The following is an 18,465-nucleotide window of genomic DNA, read 5'->3' as shown; positions in this document are numbered from 1 at the left end:
AAAAAGACGCAGTCCGGCTTGCTGCTATAAATAGCATTTTTTCTGCACTAAACAAGTGATTTTTGCCAAGATATTTTTAGAAATGATAGACAAGATGTTTTAGAATAATAATTTAATGAAAACCCAATTTTGTTTTTTTCTTCGACTTTGCTGAAAACGTTCCAGTGCGACATCCGATGGGTTTTCCCAGATCGCATCACATATTGTGATTAATAAATAGGATACTTTTAACATCTAAAACATATGATAACTCAAACCTTTCATAAAAATGTATATATATATATATATATATATATATATATTTATATATATATATATATATTTAATTTAATGAAAACCCAATTTTGACAAAAAATGGACATTCAACTTATTCTTCGACTTTGCTGAAAACGTTCCAGTGCGACATCCGATGGGTTTTCCCAGATCGCATCACATATTGTGATTAATAAATAGGATACTTTTAACATCTAAAACATATGATAACTCAAACCTTTCATAAAAATGTATATATATATATATATATATATATATATATATATATATATATATATATATATATATATATATATATATATATATATATATATATATATATATAAAACTTAACCAGTCAAACTTTAAAAATATATTTATATATATATCGTCCTTCGGATAAGACGTTAAACCGAGGTCCTGACTCTCTGTGGTCATTAAAAATCCTGATGTCCTTTGATAAAGAGTAGGGGTGTAACCCCGGCATCCTGGCCAAATTTATCCAGTGGCCCCTGTCCACCATGGCCTCCTAAGCATCCCCATATGTATATATACTGTATATGATTGTCTTCATCACTCTGTCTCCTCTCCACCAATCAGCTGGTGTGTGGTGGGCGTTCTGGCACAATATGGCTGCCGTCGCATCATCCAGGTGGATGCTGCACATTGGTGGTGGTTAAGGAGATTCTCCCCTTCTATGTTAAGCGCTTTGAGTGCCTAGAAAAGCGCTATATAAATGTAACAAATAAATAAATTAATATATTGTACTGTCAACTAAAGTACAATCATTAATAAATAGATTTGGTAAAGTTGGTTATTCTTTTATATAACAATGTGCTTTGAATTAACTGTAATAATGCTACAGGTATTGCTTTACAGATCCTATTGTATTCTCTATATGTACAGTTTAAATTATATTTGTCTAAGAAAGCTTTATATTCCAAAAAGTTTCCATTATCATCTATAACATCATTCACAAACACAATGCCCTTTTCATACCAATCATAGCTGAACAATGATTTCCTATTGATTATAATGACCCTATTGTTCCATAAGGTGATCCATGTGGAGAAAAGTTATGGGTGAAAATCATTTTCCAATTTTGAAGAATTTGCTTGTGGAATTTTGATAATTTAACAGGAATTTTGGTCACCTCAAAACAGTGCCGCCACTCCCAAAACAGCATCACACGCTGCACGTAGGGCACCAAGTGCTCAGGGGGGCACCACAAGAAAATGCTCTCTATACCTGAGTTAATCTTAAAGGTCCCAAACATTGATTCAAAGTCCAAGGCTTTGATACCACCCATAGCATACTCTTTAACCCTCAGAGCCCGACGGCATCGCCCACGACGTCACACGGCACCTCCGATAAATATCTATATTATTTCATGAAACTTTTATCGATTTTCTTACCGTTTTTTCCAGCAGAAAGCTAATGAGCTAGCCATCACGGGGGTGTCTTTGGTGTCTTTGTAGCCTTTACAGAAGGTTTTCTATCCAGCCTGGAACATGTGCATCTTTTTGGAGTTGTTCAGCAATAAATCAAAACGCTTACATCCAAGATATATCCACTTGATGTCCATAATTTATAAATTTTCCGTCATTTTTGCCGCTAGCGCGATGCTAGCTGCCATTTTGGATGAGGGTTTGACCAATGACAGGCTGATCCGTCATCCACGTTGGTGTGCGTCATTACGCATGAACCACAGCTCTGTTATTGTGGATAGAGAGAGAGACGCACGGCTAGTGTTGAGGAGATAGAGAGAGAGAGACGCGCTGCAGTTTTGTGGAGAAAGTTTGAGAAGAAAGTTTGAGGAGAAGTTCCTGATAGGAACTGTTTTGAGGCTTGGCACCAGTAAATATCCAAAATCCAAAGAGGCCAAAAGCGCCTGGACTTTTTTTGGAAAAATTTAAATAGTTTTGGTTCTGTATAAGTTATCATGTTTATTCCTGAGTTCCAGGACTCCAAAGACTTGAACAAACTGTTTTCCAGAGGAAATATGCTTAGCTTTTATTTATTTGTGTTTTCAATAAATATTTGAGTGATTCAATTTCTGTTTTATGTTTTCATTTGTCTTTATGGTCCCATAACTTATTTTACATTCAGGTGACATCAATGCAACACAAATATACTGACAGTGCAACTTGTCTTGAAAAAAAAGAGGTGTGTCAATTGTCTGTGCACAACAGGGTTGATGTTTTACAAGCTTTTTTAGTAAATAACACCAGGCGCATAGGCGTCGATTTCGGGGGGGACGGGGGGGACGCGTACCCACCAGATTTCGTCATGAGTCCTTTTGTACCCACCACTTTTTTTTTTTTTTTTAAACCTCGAGTTCAATTTTGCGGTGAAGCATTGCTGACACACACATATTATTTTTTCCACTCAATTGTGTCGTAATAACGATATCTTATGTCGTTTTAACTACATCTTTTCTCATAATAACGAGATCTTATGTCGTTTTAACGACATCTTTTGTTGTAAAAACGTTTGGAAAGCAGAAGCAAGCTCCGTAAAATAGGCTCTTCCGCTGCCTGTATCAGTGGCAGTGCCCATAACACGAAATTGTTGTAATGGATTGATGTAGCCTATACAGTTCTTAACAGCCATGGGTAGCAGGTGCCATGGACCGCTCATGATTTAGCGTAATGACGGACCCCGGTGCAGCCACAAATATCATAATTATCTATAGGCTAGGCCTACTGTAATTGAGACATTCAAGAAATGTATTAAAAAGAAAGACGCTTTCAGCCTTACTCAAAGTAGAGCCCTACATTTCTGCCCGAGCCCGACGGGCCCCGACTTTTTTACGCCCTAGGGCCGGGCTTCGGGCCAATTTTCCAGTCATAGCCTACCTCAGACGCGGGCCGGGCTTCGGGCTTTTTTAGGCTATAGGACGGCGCTATGCAACACGCATCGCCGCAAATGAGTAAAGCAACCCAACACGCAAACTGCCACAAGTGAAACTGAAAATAAGCTAAGTTTTAGATGCTCAAAAGCACAATCATCTTCATTAAAATTAATGAGACTAAATGCTCTTACCAGTGTTTAGGTCGCTCGTTCTCATAATGCAGTCTTTGATGTTGAAAAGAGCTGATGAATAAAATACTCATATCGGTTGATTTCGTTGACATGAACTCCGTTAAATGTGCATAGCCTATAGCACGGGAATTGAAGATCGGATATATATTCATTTCGCGGAGAGGTGTAGCCTAAGGTAAGACAACCAGCATGTTTTTTATTTTTAATTATTTGTTTAGATTGTGTAGCCCGTTTTGTTTGCGCGCGCCTTTGCGATCTGCCTGCCTCATCTTGTCAAAAATGCCTTTTTACTGTGATGGTGGTGATAATAGGCTAAACGTTTAAACGATGCTTTAAGTGTTTTTTATGGATTTAATAAGCAAGACAAGTCAAGTGTTGATTTCAGAGGCTAAAGTGTTGGGTTAACTCACTGTCGGCCGCTGGCCGCTTGGTCGTCACTTTAAAAAGCAAAAACTTTAGTTTAACAAACATTAAATGCTTTAAACATTTTTCTAAATTAACTTAATAAAGAAACAAAACGAAATATATCTACTTTGACATTAAAAACAAAACTGAACTATTTTAATGGCTGTAACTAATGTGTAATAGGGAGGATAAAAAAAACACGGGCTCCAGTGGGACTCTGATAATGAAGTGGTAAAAAAAAATTGCAAAAATGAAAAATATTAAAGAATTCGCGGGGCGCTTTCGTCGGCATGAGTAAGATAGGCTATAAGACCCGCAATATGTCTCTCATCTGACATTTTTATTTATTTACATTAGTAAGCTGCAGGACATAGTCTTTCAAAACATGACCTGCGCGAAAGAGAAAAAAAAATGTACCCAGCACTTCTGAAAATGCACTTCTGAATGCATCTCTGTCCCCAGCACATTTCAAACCAAACTGACGCCCATGACCAGGCGGAAAATTAATTGTAAAAATACCCTTAGGTCTTAAAGGGTTAACAAGCTGTGATTTCCTTACATAATGGGTTTTATATTTCCACAGGAACTGGAAAATAATTGAGTTGGCTTTCTTAATATTACCGTAAGAAACATACAGGGAGTGACATGGAAAGATTGCTTTGGAAATACCTTCTGTTTCATATAGAGTAACTCTACCAAAGATAGTGAGGTCTCTGGTGAAATTGTATGAAGGGGAGTGTAGCCTCTTTATTTCTTCACACACTGAGCTTAGCTCCTTCTATGACTTTCTTATCTGCCCATTGTATGTTTGGTATGTTACTGCCACCTAACGGACAATAATATGAACTACCACTAATCACCACAATGATGGAATCTGTTGATGAGTGAATGGGAAGTATTTTTTTAATATTGTGGGTTAATCCTGAAGCTTTAGAGAAAATTGAGACTGAATCAAGGGCAACATCAACCATGAATTTATTCCTTTAAAGGATTGCGGTGTCATCTGCAAATTGACTAATTTTAAATTCCTTATCAAATATCGAGATTCCATGCAAATCGGGGTTAATAAACAGTTGGGAAGAAATCAGGCACCCTTGTCTAATACCACGGAGCACCTCAAACCTAGGAGTTATACCAGGATTCAGGGACACAGAACTATATATGTGTCAGCATAAAACATCTTAATTATTTTACAAAATTTGTTCCCAAAACCAAAAAAATCTAAGACTTCAAATAAAAAGGCATGTTCAATAGTGTCAAATACCTTTTAAAAATCGAGAATTAGAAAAAAGGCATTAGTATCAATGATATCTCGATAGTCAAGCATGTCTAGTAGCAGTCTGGTATGATTATGTATATTTATACCCCTCATGAAAGCTGATTGACACTCATCAATAATGTAATAATCCCCCATTCAGACGATTAGCATAGACAAGTGCCAGTAATTTACCTTTGTTACATAACAATTATTGGTATCCAATTATCCAATAAAAGATTATCTTTGTTAGGTTTGGGAATTAGAGTGGTGATACCATGTTTCATAGTGGGAGAAAGATTACCTTTTGATATACACAGCAAAAATCCCAGTGTTAAATTTGACTCCACACTCAAGGGTGTTAAAAGTAACTCTGAAGAAGTGTTAAAGTTAATGAGATAATTAAGAGATTAATTAAGTGATGATTGAGCATTAGTGAAGACACCTGATGATAAGCAGAATTGCTGATGGAAAGAATCACCATTTTATGTCACTATTATGGCTATCAGTATTTGCTTTAGTTACCCAATGGGTAAAGTCTTGAGCCTTGACTTTTTAACATTAGTTTTTTTTTTTTTTATCTGGCTACTTTAACTCTGTGTTGAGAAAACACATTTTGTTATGGCAAAGAAAGCACAGAGATTATCTGTTCAGGAGTTGATTATGTTTTGATTAACATTATTAAAGGTGCCCTAGAATGAGTCGAAACAATATTTTAAATTGTACTCTGATGTCTACATAGAGGTTATGTGACTTATTTAAGGGCAAAAATTGTCCAGATACGGTTTTACAGGTCCATTTACAACCCCAGAAATTGTCCCTAGAATTAAATGGTCTGTTTTTGCCTTATTTGGAAGGGTCATGAATATTAATATGGAGTTCTGCTCTGATTGGCTGTTTCACTACGCGGCTAATTTCTGTAGCTTTAGTAACAGAAAGACATCATGACAATGGAGAGATTATGCATCCAACCTTATATGTTTGGTCCTGTTTCTGACAAAGATGCAGATTTTGAGCAACAACCAAATGTTTTGAGATTGGAAATGGAAATTGGTAAGTTTAGTCTTTATTTTCAGTAAGACCTGCAAAACGTAACGTCAGTACTGTAACTTCAGCCTACTTGTGAACTAGCAAATAACATTAACTTTACACATTAACTCATAACGTCAGCAGTCACCACTTTGTTTTTAGCATTGTAAAAATATTTTAATCATTGTAATGCGTCACCGTATGATTTTACAAGGATTTTATAGCTTTGAGTCCCACACTTTGAGTCCCACACGTTGAGTCACAAACTCTAAACAGCGAACTGGGTAACATTAGAGTGTAAATATGTTGGTTGTACAGTACAGTAAAGTTTTTTTTAACAAATTGACTAGATGCCTGGTCAAATGACTATCGTTTCAACTTAAGTGGTGGAGAAGGTGACGTTAGGTAGAAGGATCGAGTGAGCTAAAAGCACCTAAACTAACATAGTTTGCTCCTGAGTTATGCTGATGAAATATAGGTTTATAATTCTATCCGACGAAAGGGATTGCCATATGTATCTAAGGTTGTATTTTGTAGATTTAAATGATGACACTGGCAGGAAATGATATTTACCTTTGTCATTTGACATTTGTCAAACTGTTATGTATGCTAGTTTCCTATTATTAATGTACTAGCATCTTGTGTTGGATCTAGACAACACAGGGTATATTATCATTAATGTTGTCTCTGTTTAGACAGTCAATAAGTGGATAAAATCACTACTTACTGCTTGCGGGAATATAGTTTGAATTGCCGCTTCTCCAGTATCAGACGCTGAGCGAAGCCTGTTTGATATTGTCCCAGGTTTGAAAAACTATCCATGGTGAAATGGGCCGAGCAAACAAACAACTTTGACTTAAATTGTTGCGGTATCCGGTTATAGATAAACATCAACCATGTATGTTGACAGTTCTGTTCTGTGGGAAGGGTATGAAAAGTCCTCACATCCCCTGCACAGCCTGGAACATAACATTTAGTTCCCTGATCTGCCATTTTCGCTATCCTTGCTTGACGCTTGTTTCTTCATAATACCTGCAGATACGCAACTCCTGATAATGTGGCTGTGCAGTTCCACTTGGCCTTACATGTGCTGGCATATGCAAATGTTAGGGGCCTACAAATGAATGATCCCGACTGTAGCGTAACAGTCTGTGTTATGTTGAGATTCACCTATTTTTCTGTGGTGTTTTTCACAAACGAGATTTAAATATGAAGTAGGAAGCAATGGTGTTTCAGACTCACTGTATGTGATGTCCTTGTACTGAACTCTTGTTATTCAACTATGCCATGGTTCATTCAATTTTTCATTCTAGGGCACCGTTAATGTTATCATCTTTTAATGACACAGATCAACTCTGAGCATCACAAAACAAGCTACTAAAAGTCACATAAAACAGCAAAAATAAAAGAAAATGGTAAGAATAAAAAATATTACTAAAACAATTCATCTTATAATTTATTCATGCTGCTATGCATGCTGGGAGCCATGAGTGAGTTTTGATTGGTGCACCCAGAATGCATGGCAAAAAGCTTTTTGATGGCCACTATTGTTGAGATTCATACGCTGATTCTTGATGTCTCTGTGTGTCTAAATGACAGAGATTCAAACCTATTTGAACAGAATAACTTTTAAAAATCCCTCTGATTATATTGAAAACACCAGATCTTATGCTGTAGAATCAAAACATAACCAACAACACCTGATCACATTTTCACTGGCATTGTCTGTGTGCTATAAGGCAGTTACAGCAGCCAGACAAAAAATAATGTTATCAAGCCAAAGGTCAAGTGCCCAACTAAAGCAAACACTGATCACCATAATGGTCCTTCAGTGATTCTACTTGTTAATATCAGGTATCACCACTAATGCTCAATCATCACTTAATTAATCACTTAATTATCTCATGAACTTTTAAATGCACAACCAATAATTTCAGGAACGTTAACACGTTTTATCCATTTCAAAGTTTCTTTTACGGCACCTGTTAAAGTAACGGTTTCTATTCAGATTTTTGGTCAAAATCACAGTTCATCATTCCAGAACATTGCCCTCAAGCGTTCTGCTTTGAAATTCTCTGAGGAATAAGACACGCACTGATGGAGAAGCATTTAGCTAATCACAAAAGTCGGCATTGCGTAGCCAATATCACAGAATATCCCGCAATGTTTTTTCATTATTATATATTACACTACGTTTATGTGGATTATATTGTAGACTATTGAGTGTATAAAACAAAATCTTTTTAAGTCAGTTAAAAAACAGTCACCGCCAGCATTTTTGGTCATTTTCACAAGTTTCATGGCTCACGGAACATCTTTTGTGTGGATGAATATCTGAACCTGCAATATATCAAAGGAAGAACCGACCCTCTGCTTTATTCTATCTTCATGCATTTTTTTTTTTTTTATCAACACTTGAATGTGGCCAATTTTCATGAAAATAGCAACATTATGAGGAAAAAGCTGAGAAAATCTTGTCAAAGACAACATATAAATGTGATTCAGAGCGATGATCAAAACACAGATGGAGTCGATCGAGTCCATCAACACCCCAAAGCTTCACAGTCCTACAGCTCGTCCGGGGGCGATATTTCATTCAGTAACTTTAGGCAGTTTTGATTGATATGCTGTTTAATGTTGATTAACACATTTTCTGCTTCTTCTTTTCCTGTGTTTTGATCAGGAGATTCTGTACTCTTTCAGAAGATGTGTAATAGCGGCCCCTACCGTATAACAGTAAAAACATGGAAAGAAGGAAAGTCTCGTCAATGGAAGGGGAGGTGTTTTCTCATAAAAGAAAAGATAACAAAAGACAGAATAAAATCACTCACTGCTTACTGAATAACTGAATAACTTTAATAAGGAATAATAAATAATAATAAATAAATATATTTATACAGTGAAGACTATGAAGGTATATTTTACATTTGATTACTATTTCTGTAGCCTACCTGAAAATCTAGTTTAGACCTATATGAAAAACCTGAAAAGAACTGTTTTTCATTTGTATGTTTGTTCTGTTTTATTTATGTACAATGTATGTATATTATGTATATACTGTACACTGTAAAAAAAATTCAGGTCTCCAATTGAACATTTTCTAGTGAGCGATCACATCTAAATTTTTCAGTTGGCCAAATTGAATTTCTGTGAATTGATGCAATTTAATTCAGTTAAAATTCAAGAAATTCAATTTGGCCAACTGAAAATTTTAGATGTGATCGCTTACTAGAACATTTTCAATTGGAGACCTGATTTTTTTTTTTACAGTGTATTATATATACAGTACTAGTCAAACATTTGGAATGTAATATACACAAAAAGAATATCAGCAAATATATCGATATCAGACTTTTTTACTCCCTAATATTGTTATCAGCATCGGCCCCCAAAAATCCATATTGGTCGGGCTCTAATTTCCACCCCTGAGTGTGACTGCATGTTTACAGTTTACAGATTACATACAGCTCCTGCTTTCTCCACCCCGGGAACATTAGTGTCTTTCAGTAAAGTCACGACGGATGTCACTGCCACACCAATGCCCAGGAAAGCACTGGTCAGCGTCTCTGTGGTCACTCCCGCAAGCCGAATGAGAAGACTTTTGTGCACAATCTTTTTCGCTTCGTCTCGCTTCTCTTCTGGCAACAAATTGACCTCGTCTATGTTCTTCATCTCCCCTTGAATCTCTTCCTCCACAATCTGAAGCAGCTCATTGATGTAGCAGCCATTCTTACTGTCCTTCAGCATCAGCTCAATGGTCTCCAGCAGATTTTTCACCTGAACCCTGTTGCTCCTGTATCCCGTTTGCCGCTTTTTCCAGTATTTACTGTCGATGACGTGACAGCGGCCTCCACATTTATCAACAAGCTCCTGTAGCTTTGGACTCATCTTCACAAATTCCTCGATTGTTTTACCTTCTAGCTCTTCGCCGTGAGTGAATAAAACCACTGAATGATTAAAGACGTATGCTCCAAAACACTCCACAATTTTATCCACAGTGTCCATTTCTTGTCCCGTGTATCTCCCGACCTTAAGGACGATGGTGAACATGTCTGGACCCGGAGAGCTCTCGATCACGGATCTAGTGATCTCGGATTTGATGGTCTCCTCATCCAATCCGGTGTCAAAGAGTCCAGGCGTGTCAATAATGATGATCTTTCTGCCATTGATCTTCCGATCTCCACTGACACATTCAACCGTCACAGACTCCGGTGAAGCTTTACTCTCGAAGACTTGCTGTTTGAGAATCGTGTTCCCGGCGCTGCTCTTGCCATCTCCGGTTTTCCCAATAAGCACGATCCTTTTCTCAGGTTGAGATTCAGAAGCTGTTTGAGAAATATGCTGTTGTTAGTAAAGGGGTCTGCAGATCTATATGATTTATTGACCATAAAACCACAATATGAAAGCCCATTTCCACCACATAAGGAAATAAAATCATGCTTTTGATTAAACTGATAATTATGAAAATAAAAAATATTGAAATTATAAGATAAAAAGGAAATTATAACATCATATTGATGACACACAATTATGCCATAAAATATCAAAATAATGTCATACTAACTCATGATTATGCCATAAGTCAAAATTATGAAATACTACCCAGTCAACATTTTGAACTGTGGCCTGCAGTGTTGCAGTGTTGTAGTTGAGGGTTAGGTTAGGGTTAGTTGTCTCGAGTCGAGACCGAGTTCAGAGAGGGCTGAGTCTGAGTCGAGACCGAGTTCAGAGAGGATTGAGTCCTAGTCGAGACCGAATTCAGAAAGGGTTGAGTCCGAGTCGAGACCGAGTTCAGAGACGGTTGAGTCCGAGTCAAGACCGAATTCAGAGAGGGTTGAGTCCGAGTCGAGACCGAGTTCAGAGAGGGTTGAGTCCGAGTCGAGACCGAGTTCAGAGAGGGTTGAGTCTGAGTCCAGACCGAATTCAGAGAGTGTTGAGTCCGAGTCAAGACCGAATTCAGAGAAGGTTGAGTCCGAGTCGAGACCGAGTTCAGAGAGGGTTGAGTCTGAGTCGAGACCGAGTTCAGAGAGTGTTGAGTCCGAGTCGAGACCGAGTTCAAAGAGTGTTGAGTCCGAGTCGAGACCGAGTTCAAAGAGTGTTGAGTCCGAGTCGAGACCGAGTTCAAAGAGTGTTGAGTCCGAGTCGAGACAGAGTTCAGAGAGGGTTGAGTCCGAGTTGAGACCAAATTCAGAGATGGTTGAGTCCGAGTCGAGACCGAGTTCAGAGAGGGTTGAGTCCGAGTCGAGACCGAGTTCAGAGAGGGTTGAGTCCGAATTGAGACCAAATTCAGAGATGGTTGAGTCCGAGTCGAGACCGAGTTCAGAGAGGGTTGAGTCCGAGTCGAGACCGAGTTCAGAGAGGGTTGAGTCCGAATTGAGACCGAGTTCAGAGAGGGTTGAGTCTGAGTCGAGACCGAGTTCAGAGAGGGTTGAGTCCTAGTTGAGACCGAGTTTAGAGAGGGTTGAGACCTAGTCGAGGCCAAGTTCAGAGAGGGTTGAGTCCGAATTGAGACCGAGTTCAGAGAGGGTTGAGTCTGAGTCGAGACCGAGCTCAGAGAGGGTTGAGTCCTAGTCGAGACCGAGTTCAAAGAGTGTTGAGTCCGAGTCGAGACCGAGTTCAAAGAGTGTTGAGTTCGAGTCGAGACCGAATTCAGAGAGGGTTGAGTCCGAGTCGAGACCGAGTTCAGAGAGGGTTGAGTCTAAGTCGAGACAGAGTTCAGAGAGGGTTAAGTCCGAGTCGAGACCGAATTCAGAGAGGGTTGAGTCTGAGTCGATACCAAGTTCAGAGAGGGTTGAGTCCTAGTCGAGACCGAATTCAGAGAGGGTTGAGTCCGAGTCGAGACCGAGTTCAGAGAGGGTTGAGTCCGAGTCAAGACCGAATTCAGAGAGGGTTGAGTCCGAGTCGAGACCGAGTTCAGAGAGGGTTGAGTCCGAATTGAGACCGAGTTCAGAGAGGGTTGAGTCCTAGTTGAGACCGAGTTTAGAGAGGGTTAAGTCCGAGTCGAGACTGAATTCAGAGAGGGTTGAGTCTGAGTCGAGACCGAGTTCAGAGAGGGTTGAGTCCTAGTCGAGACCGAATTCAGAGAGGGTTGAGTCCGAGTCGAGACCGAGTTCAGAGAGGGTTGAGTCCGAGTCAAGACCGAGTTCAGAGAGGGTTGAGTCCGAGTCGAGACCGAGTTCAGAGAGGGTTGAGTCCGAGTCGAGACCGAGTTCAGAGAGGGTTGAGTCTGAGTCAAGACCGAATTCAGAGAGGGTTGAGTCCGAGTCAAGACCGAATTCAGAGAGGGTTGAGTCCGAGTCGAGACCGAGTTCAGAGAGGGTTGAGTCGGATGAGTCCGAGTCGAGACCGAGTTCAAAGAGTGTTGAGTCCGAGTCGATACCGAGTTCAAAGACTGTTGAGTCCGAATTGAGATAGAGTTCAGAGAGGGTTGAGTCCTAGTCGAGACCGAGTTTAGAGAGGGTTGAGACCTAGTCGAGACCAAGTTCAGAGAGGGTTGAGTCCGAATTGAGACCGAGTTCAGAGAGGGTTGAGTCTGAGTCGAGACCGAGTTTAGAGAGGGTTGAGACCTAGTTGAGACCAAGTTCAGAGAGGGTTGAGTCCGAATTGAGACCGAGTTCAGAGAGGGTTGAGTCTGAGTCGAGACCGTGTTTAGAGAGGGTTGAGACCTAGTCGAGACCGAGTTCAGAGAGGGTTGAGTCCTAGTCGACACCAAGTTCAGAGAGGGTTGAGTCTGAGTCGAGACCGAGTTTAGAGAGGGTTGAGACCTAGTCGAGACCGAGTTCAGAGAGGGTTGAGTCTGAGTCAAGACCGAATTCAGAGAGGGTTGAGTCCGAGTCAAGACCGAATTCAGAGAGGGTTGAGTCCGAGTCGAGACCGAGTTCAGAGAGGGTTGAGTCTGAGTCGAGACCGAGTTCAGAGAGGGTTGAGTCGGATGAGTCCGAGTCGAGACCAAGTTCAAAGAGTGTTGAGTCCGAGTCGAGACCGAGTTCAAAGAGTGTTGAGTCCAAGTCGAGACCGAGTTCAGAGAGGGTTGAGTCCGAGTCGAGACCAAATTCAGAGATGGTTGAGTCCGAGTCGAGACCGAGTTAAGAGAGGTTTGAGTCCGAATTGAGACAGAGTTCAGAGAGGGTTGAGTCTGAGTCGAGACCGAGACCGAGTTCAGAGAGGGTTGAGTCCTAGTCGAGACCGAGTTTAGAGAGGGTTGAGACCTAGTCGAGACCAAGTTCAGAGAGGGTTGAGTCCTAGTCAAGACCGAGTTCAGAGAGGGTTGAGTCGGATGAGTTCGAGTCGAGACCGAGTTCAAAGAGTGTTGAGTCCGAGTCGAGACCGAGTTCAGAGAGGGTTGAGTCCTAGTCGAGACCAAGTTCAGAGAGGGTTGAGTCTGAGTCGAGACCGAGTTCAAAGAGTGTTGAGTCCGAGTCGAGACCGAGTTCAAAGAGTGTTGAGTTCGAGTCGAGACCGAATTCAGAGAGGGTTGAGTCCGAGTCGAGACCGATTTCAGAGAGGGTTGAGTCTAAGTCGAGACAGAGTTCAGAGAGGGTTAAGTCCGAGTCGAGACCGAATTCAGAGAGGGTTGAGTCCTTGTCGAGACCGAGTTCAGAGAGGGTTGAGTCCGAGTCGAGACCGAGTTCAGAGAGGGTTGAGTCCGAGTCGAGACCGAGTTCAGAGAGGGTTGAGTCCGAGTCGAGACTGAGTACAGAGAGGGTTGAGTCCGAGTCGAGACCGAATTCAGAGAGGGTTGAGTCCGAGTCGAGACCGAGTTCAGAGAGGGTTGAGTCCGAGTCGAGACCGAGTTCAGAGAGGGTTGAGTCTGAGTCGAGACCGAGTTCAGAGAGGGTTGAGTCCGAGTCGAGACCGAGTTCAGAGAGGGTTGAGTCTGAGTCGAGACCGAGTTCAGAGAGGGTTGAGTCCGAGTCGAGACTGAGTTCAGAGAGGGTTGAGTCTGAGTCGAGACTGAGTTCAGAGAGGGTTGAGTCCGAGTCGAGACTGAGTTCAGAGAGGGTTGAGTCTGAGTCGAGACCGAGTTCAGAGAGGGTTGAGTCCGAGTCGAGACCGAGTTCAGAGAGGGTTGAGTCTGAGTCAAGACTGAGAACAGAGAATATCCACAAACAACATTAGAACTCAATTTAATTCACTTTTTAGTTAAGGAGGGCATGATTATGATTAACTGCAGGAAAATTGCTGTCTTTTTAATGCAAAAGTGTGAATGTACCGGAAGGAGAGAGGGCAGGCGGCCTTCTGTTAGACATTTTTGAGGGAAGATGTTCAGTGTTGAGACTGTCAGCAGTCAAGTCAAGTCAACTTTATTTATATAGCGCTTTTAACAATGTAGATTGTTTCAAAGCAGCTTCACAGTGTTAAACAGGAAAATAACGCAACAGAATTTTATTCAGCTGTACAGCCATTCTGGAGAAAACGGTGATGTCATCAGCTCATTTCAATTATCATACATTGACAATGTGGGCTTTAGATCAGTAATTAGATCAGTAATTTAATATGGTTAATTTAGTTTAATAATTAGATTTATTTGGATATTTAGTTGAAAAATGTAGTGTCCCCAACTGAGCAAGCCAAGCCAGAGGCGTCATCTAATCTGTATTCATTTTATTGTTTAATTAAACAAGATTTGGTTTTCTCTGTGACACTTTTGTCCTACTTTGTAAACAGAAAAAATATTAAAATAACACAGTTGAGAAATAATGTAGCGTACGACCATGCTTTTGACCATAGTTTGAACTGTACTCCTCTCTGTTTTTTTCCCCCAATGTCATTTCTACAGATATTATTTATATACATATCTTTATTATTATGACTTCAATTATTCTATCATCTGCTACTAATTTTATCTAATGTTGTTGTTGTTGTTGTTCTATTTTATTTTCATATTATGTTAGATACAAAAACCAATAAAAATACAATAGAAGATAAATAATGTAGCAATGTAACTCTGGAAAGTGGGATTACTACAGGTTGATGGCAGGTGGACACAGTGTATAATAGAAGCGAGAGCAGGCGGGTCACGGGTGTGGGAGAGAACCTGGCGGGAGTCTTTGCACTAACATTGCAAATCATGCACAGTTGCGCACAAGTAAATAACCAATCATTGGACGTGTCAATCAAACATCAATTGAAAGAAATATTAACGTGTAGTAATAATCATTAAATATTTTGAATGGAACTCAAGTGGCCTCAAATTCCTAATATGTTCGATATGTGTCAATACAGAGACCAAATGCACACGAGTCCATGACAAGACCGAGACCATTAAAATATGGTCTGGAGACAGAGTTCAAGACCGAGTCTGAGTACTACAACATTGTTTGTCTGATTTCTTCAAGCGGTTGTATTTACCATGTTTACTATAGTAATGGTAAGAGCAAATAGTCTTTTGCATGGCATATAAATATTTCTGCCTTATACGGAGATCAGAATCCACATCAGATGAGCTAAAATGATTTTAAAAGTCTTTAATGCTGGTTAGCAGTTGATGGTTTCTTATTCACTTTTCCGCTTGAAACTTGAACACAAGTTTAGTGTTGGTGACTGTGAAACTACATCATTCTATCTTCTATTTGATTCCTGCTTCCAAAGAATGAAAACACACATTAAAGGTAAAGTGATTAATTTATACTTCAATATGTTGTATTCTTTTACTGCTAATAACTGAACCAACTTTATGTTTATCATGTGTTTATCTCACATGAAGAGTTTCATGGCTCTGATTTTGAAGGAATTTGCTGTGAGAATGAGGGAAAACTCACAGAACTTGTCCCTCTGATAATTCCTGTTGCTCATCTGTAGTGTCAAATGACTCATTCAAGATGGGTTTGAGCTGCCAAACTCTTCAAACTGTTCGCTGGTATTTTGTTGATCAGCAAAGAAGCCCCGATCAAGCCAGTGGAAGTGACAGTGGAAACACGACTGGCCCTGGCACACACTTGCATGCCTGCCTTTGGCCTGACAGTGGAAATGCGGTTACTGTGTGCTCATACTAGATACAATGTGAGTTCACCCTATGAGAATGTTCTGAGAACATTATGTTATGTAATGTTTTCAGTTACCAGAATGTAAAAAGGCAGGATAACATTCTCTAAAAACATTCTAAACATGTTTAGTGATAAGATTTATAGAACATTATCCCAAAACATTCTTATAAAGTTTTTGCAGAAAGTTTCCCAGCAGGCACTGGAATCATTCAGATGACAGCAAAAACAGCAAGACAAGTTGTGATGAAGATATTGGCTACTTGTTGATAATAAAGATATTATCATGATATAGTGGTCTGACTACAGCCAGAGTCTAATATCTGGTATCGGTTTTACATCATCATCTTGGGATTGTACAGCATGAGATCAAGCAGCAATTTAATCAGAAAATCTAAAGAGTTCAGTAAAATAAAAACTGTGTACAATAAGTTTTAAACTCCTTCACAGAGACAAGCACGAACCTCAAGAATCAGCGTATGAATCTCAATAATGGTGACATGCTTCATGCTGCAATGCAATCTGGGTGCATTATACAAAACTCATCAGTGGCTCCCAGAATGCATTGCGACATGAAGCATGTCACCAGTAAAAAAAATCTTGCTGCTCTTGCCACAACAAACACAATTACAGGAGCCAGAGAAAAACTAGCATTAAAACATCAAATATCACTGACCAACTAAAGCAAATACTGACCACCATAATGGTGACATCAAACCAAACTATTATTTTCAATAAATCATCAACATCAAAACCTCTGTCAATCTCAATAAGAGCTTCTGTAGACATCTCAAATAAAGTCAATCTGGTTTGTAAAAAGAGAAGCTGGTAATGCTGTTTGTGGAGTTGTTTAATGACATTGGATCCTGACGTCAAAAAATGTTTAGATGTCAACCCAATTGTAATTTTAAACCAAAATTTGACGTCTGAGTGACTTTGAGTCCACGTCCAATAACATTTCTAGCTGGTGTGACCTCACATTGTTACCATAGTAAGTTACACTTTTAGATCACTGGTGTTGACTGGGTAAGTCATATTGATGACATCAAAAGGCAAAATTATGCCTTACTAAGTCATTATTATAACAAACAGTCAAACTTATGCCGTAAAATAGCAAAATTATGCCATAATAAAAATACATGTCAGAATTACAGTGAAATAGACTGACATGCTAAGTCATAAATAAATTACATAAATCATAATGGCATAAAATCCAAATTATGACATTTCATATCTCATAAAAAGTTCCATTTCTGACATACTAAGTCATACTTATGAGACAAAAAATCAAAATTATGATTACAACATTTGACAGTTTTAAAAAAAGTTGAAATTATGCCATAAAAAGTCCTCGTTATGAGACTTTGAAGCTATTTGAGAAATATGCTGTCGTTTAAAGCATAAACAACATTGAACCCCATTGATTTTCATTGTGATTAAAGCGATTAAAGGCATATTTTTTAAAGGTGTCATTTCTTACCTCCCATGTTCTTGTCCTGTCTTCAACCGAGGTGCTTTAATGTATAAAAGGATGTTGTTTTAATGATGTTTTCATCTAAAATGTTATCCACTCGTGTTCCCCGGTGCTGATCAACAAAATACCAGTGAACATATTGAAGAGTTTGGCAGCTCAAACCCCTCTTGAATGAGTCGTTTGACACTACAGATGAGCAACAGGAATTACCAGAGGGACAAGTTCTGTGAGTTTTCCCTCATTCTCACAGCAAATTCCTTCAAAATCAGAGCCATGAAACTCTTCCTGTGAGATAAACACATTATAAACATAAAGTTGGTTCAGTTATTAGCAGTAAAAGAATACAACATATTGAAGTATAAACTAATGACTTTACCTTTACTGTGTGTTTTCATTCTTTGGAAGCAGGAATCAAATAGAAGATAGAATGATGTAGTTTCACTGGCACCAACACTAAACTTGTGAAGGTTCGTTCTGAATCATTCACACCAAGAATGATAACTATAATGATAAAATATATAGTTCTTAAAATCATTGTAAATGTAAAAGAATAGCAGAGTCCACATCACAACTGGTATGTGAGAGATTTGATAGATTTTCCTTTCAACAAAACATTTGCAATGGGTCTGTAAAAGGGGTTTTATGGCCCAAGTTTTTGTTGCATTTGCCTGTTCTGACCAGCGTGAGGCATTTCGGATGCCTCGAAACAGTGAATCGTTTTGTGAAGCAATTGGTTTAATTGAGTCGAAGCTTTGAAAAGCTTTGTTTCTCCCATCACTATATGCAAGTATAACACTGATTATAGCTGTTTTCTTTTCAGGAACAGATGCGACACCACGAGAATGGGGAAAACAACTTGTTCAACCAGAAACACTCGGCAGGCCAGATGAAGCATTCATTTATTGACAGACCAGTCAGTCAAGTCACCTTTATTTATATAGAGCTTTTTACAATGCTGATAGTTTCAAAGCAGCTTCACAGTGGTAACAGGAAAATAAAGCAACAGAATTTAATAGAAAGTA

The 18,465-nt window shown here is 39.3% G+C and overlaps 1 protein-coding gene and 1 long non-coding RNA gene across 2 annotated transcripts in view; one reads left to right on the top strand and one right to left on the bottom strand.

Annotated features, from left to right (window-relative positions):
* LOC307120648 overlaps positions 1-2,303 on the top strand; it is a 224,442-nt gene extending 222,139 nt beyond the window's left edge. Inside the window, exon 3 of the long non-coding RNA XR_013815838.1 lies at positions 1,583-2,303. This is a non-coding gene — a long non-coding RNA (uncharacterized lncRNA). The remainder of the gene's footprint in view (positions 1-1,582) is intronic.
* Positions 2,304-9,436: 7,133 nt separating this feature from the next.
* LOC307139391 (GTPase IMAP family member 7-like) lies at positions 9,437-17,456 on the bottom strand (the record flags this gene model as incomplete). The annotated part of the gene is made up of 2 exons (XM_079838348.1): positions 9,437-10,311; positions 17,450-17,456. 2 exons carry the CDS (start codon positions 17,454-17,456, stop codon positions 9,437-9,439), a joined length of 882 nt encoding a protein of 293 aa, XP_079694474.1.
* Positions 17,457-18,465: the final 1,009 nt, after the last annotated feature.

This window comes from Gobio gobio (assembly GCF_949357685.1).
Source record: "Gobio gobio genome assembly, chromosome: 2".
In the NCBI taxonomy this organism is placed as follows: Eukaryota; Metazoa; Chordata; class Actinopteri; order Cypriniformes; family Gobionidae; genus Gobio; species Gobio gobio.
This window is presented reverse-complemented; position numbering and strand designations above follow the sequence as displayed.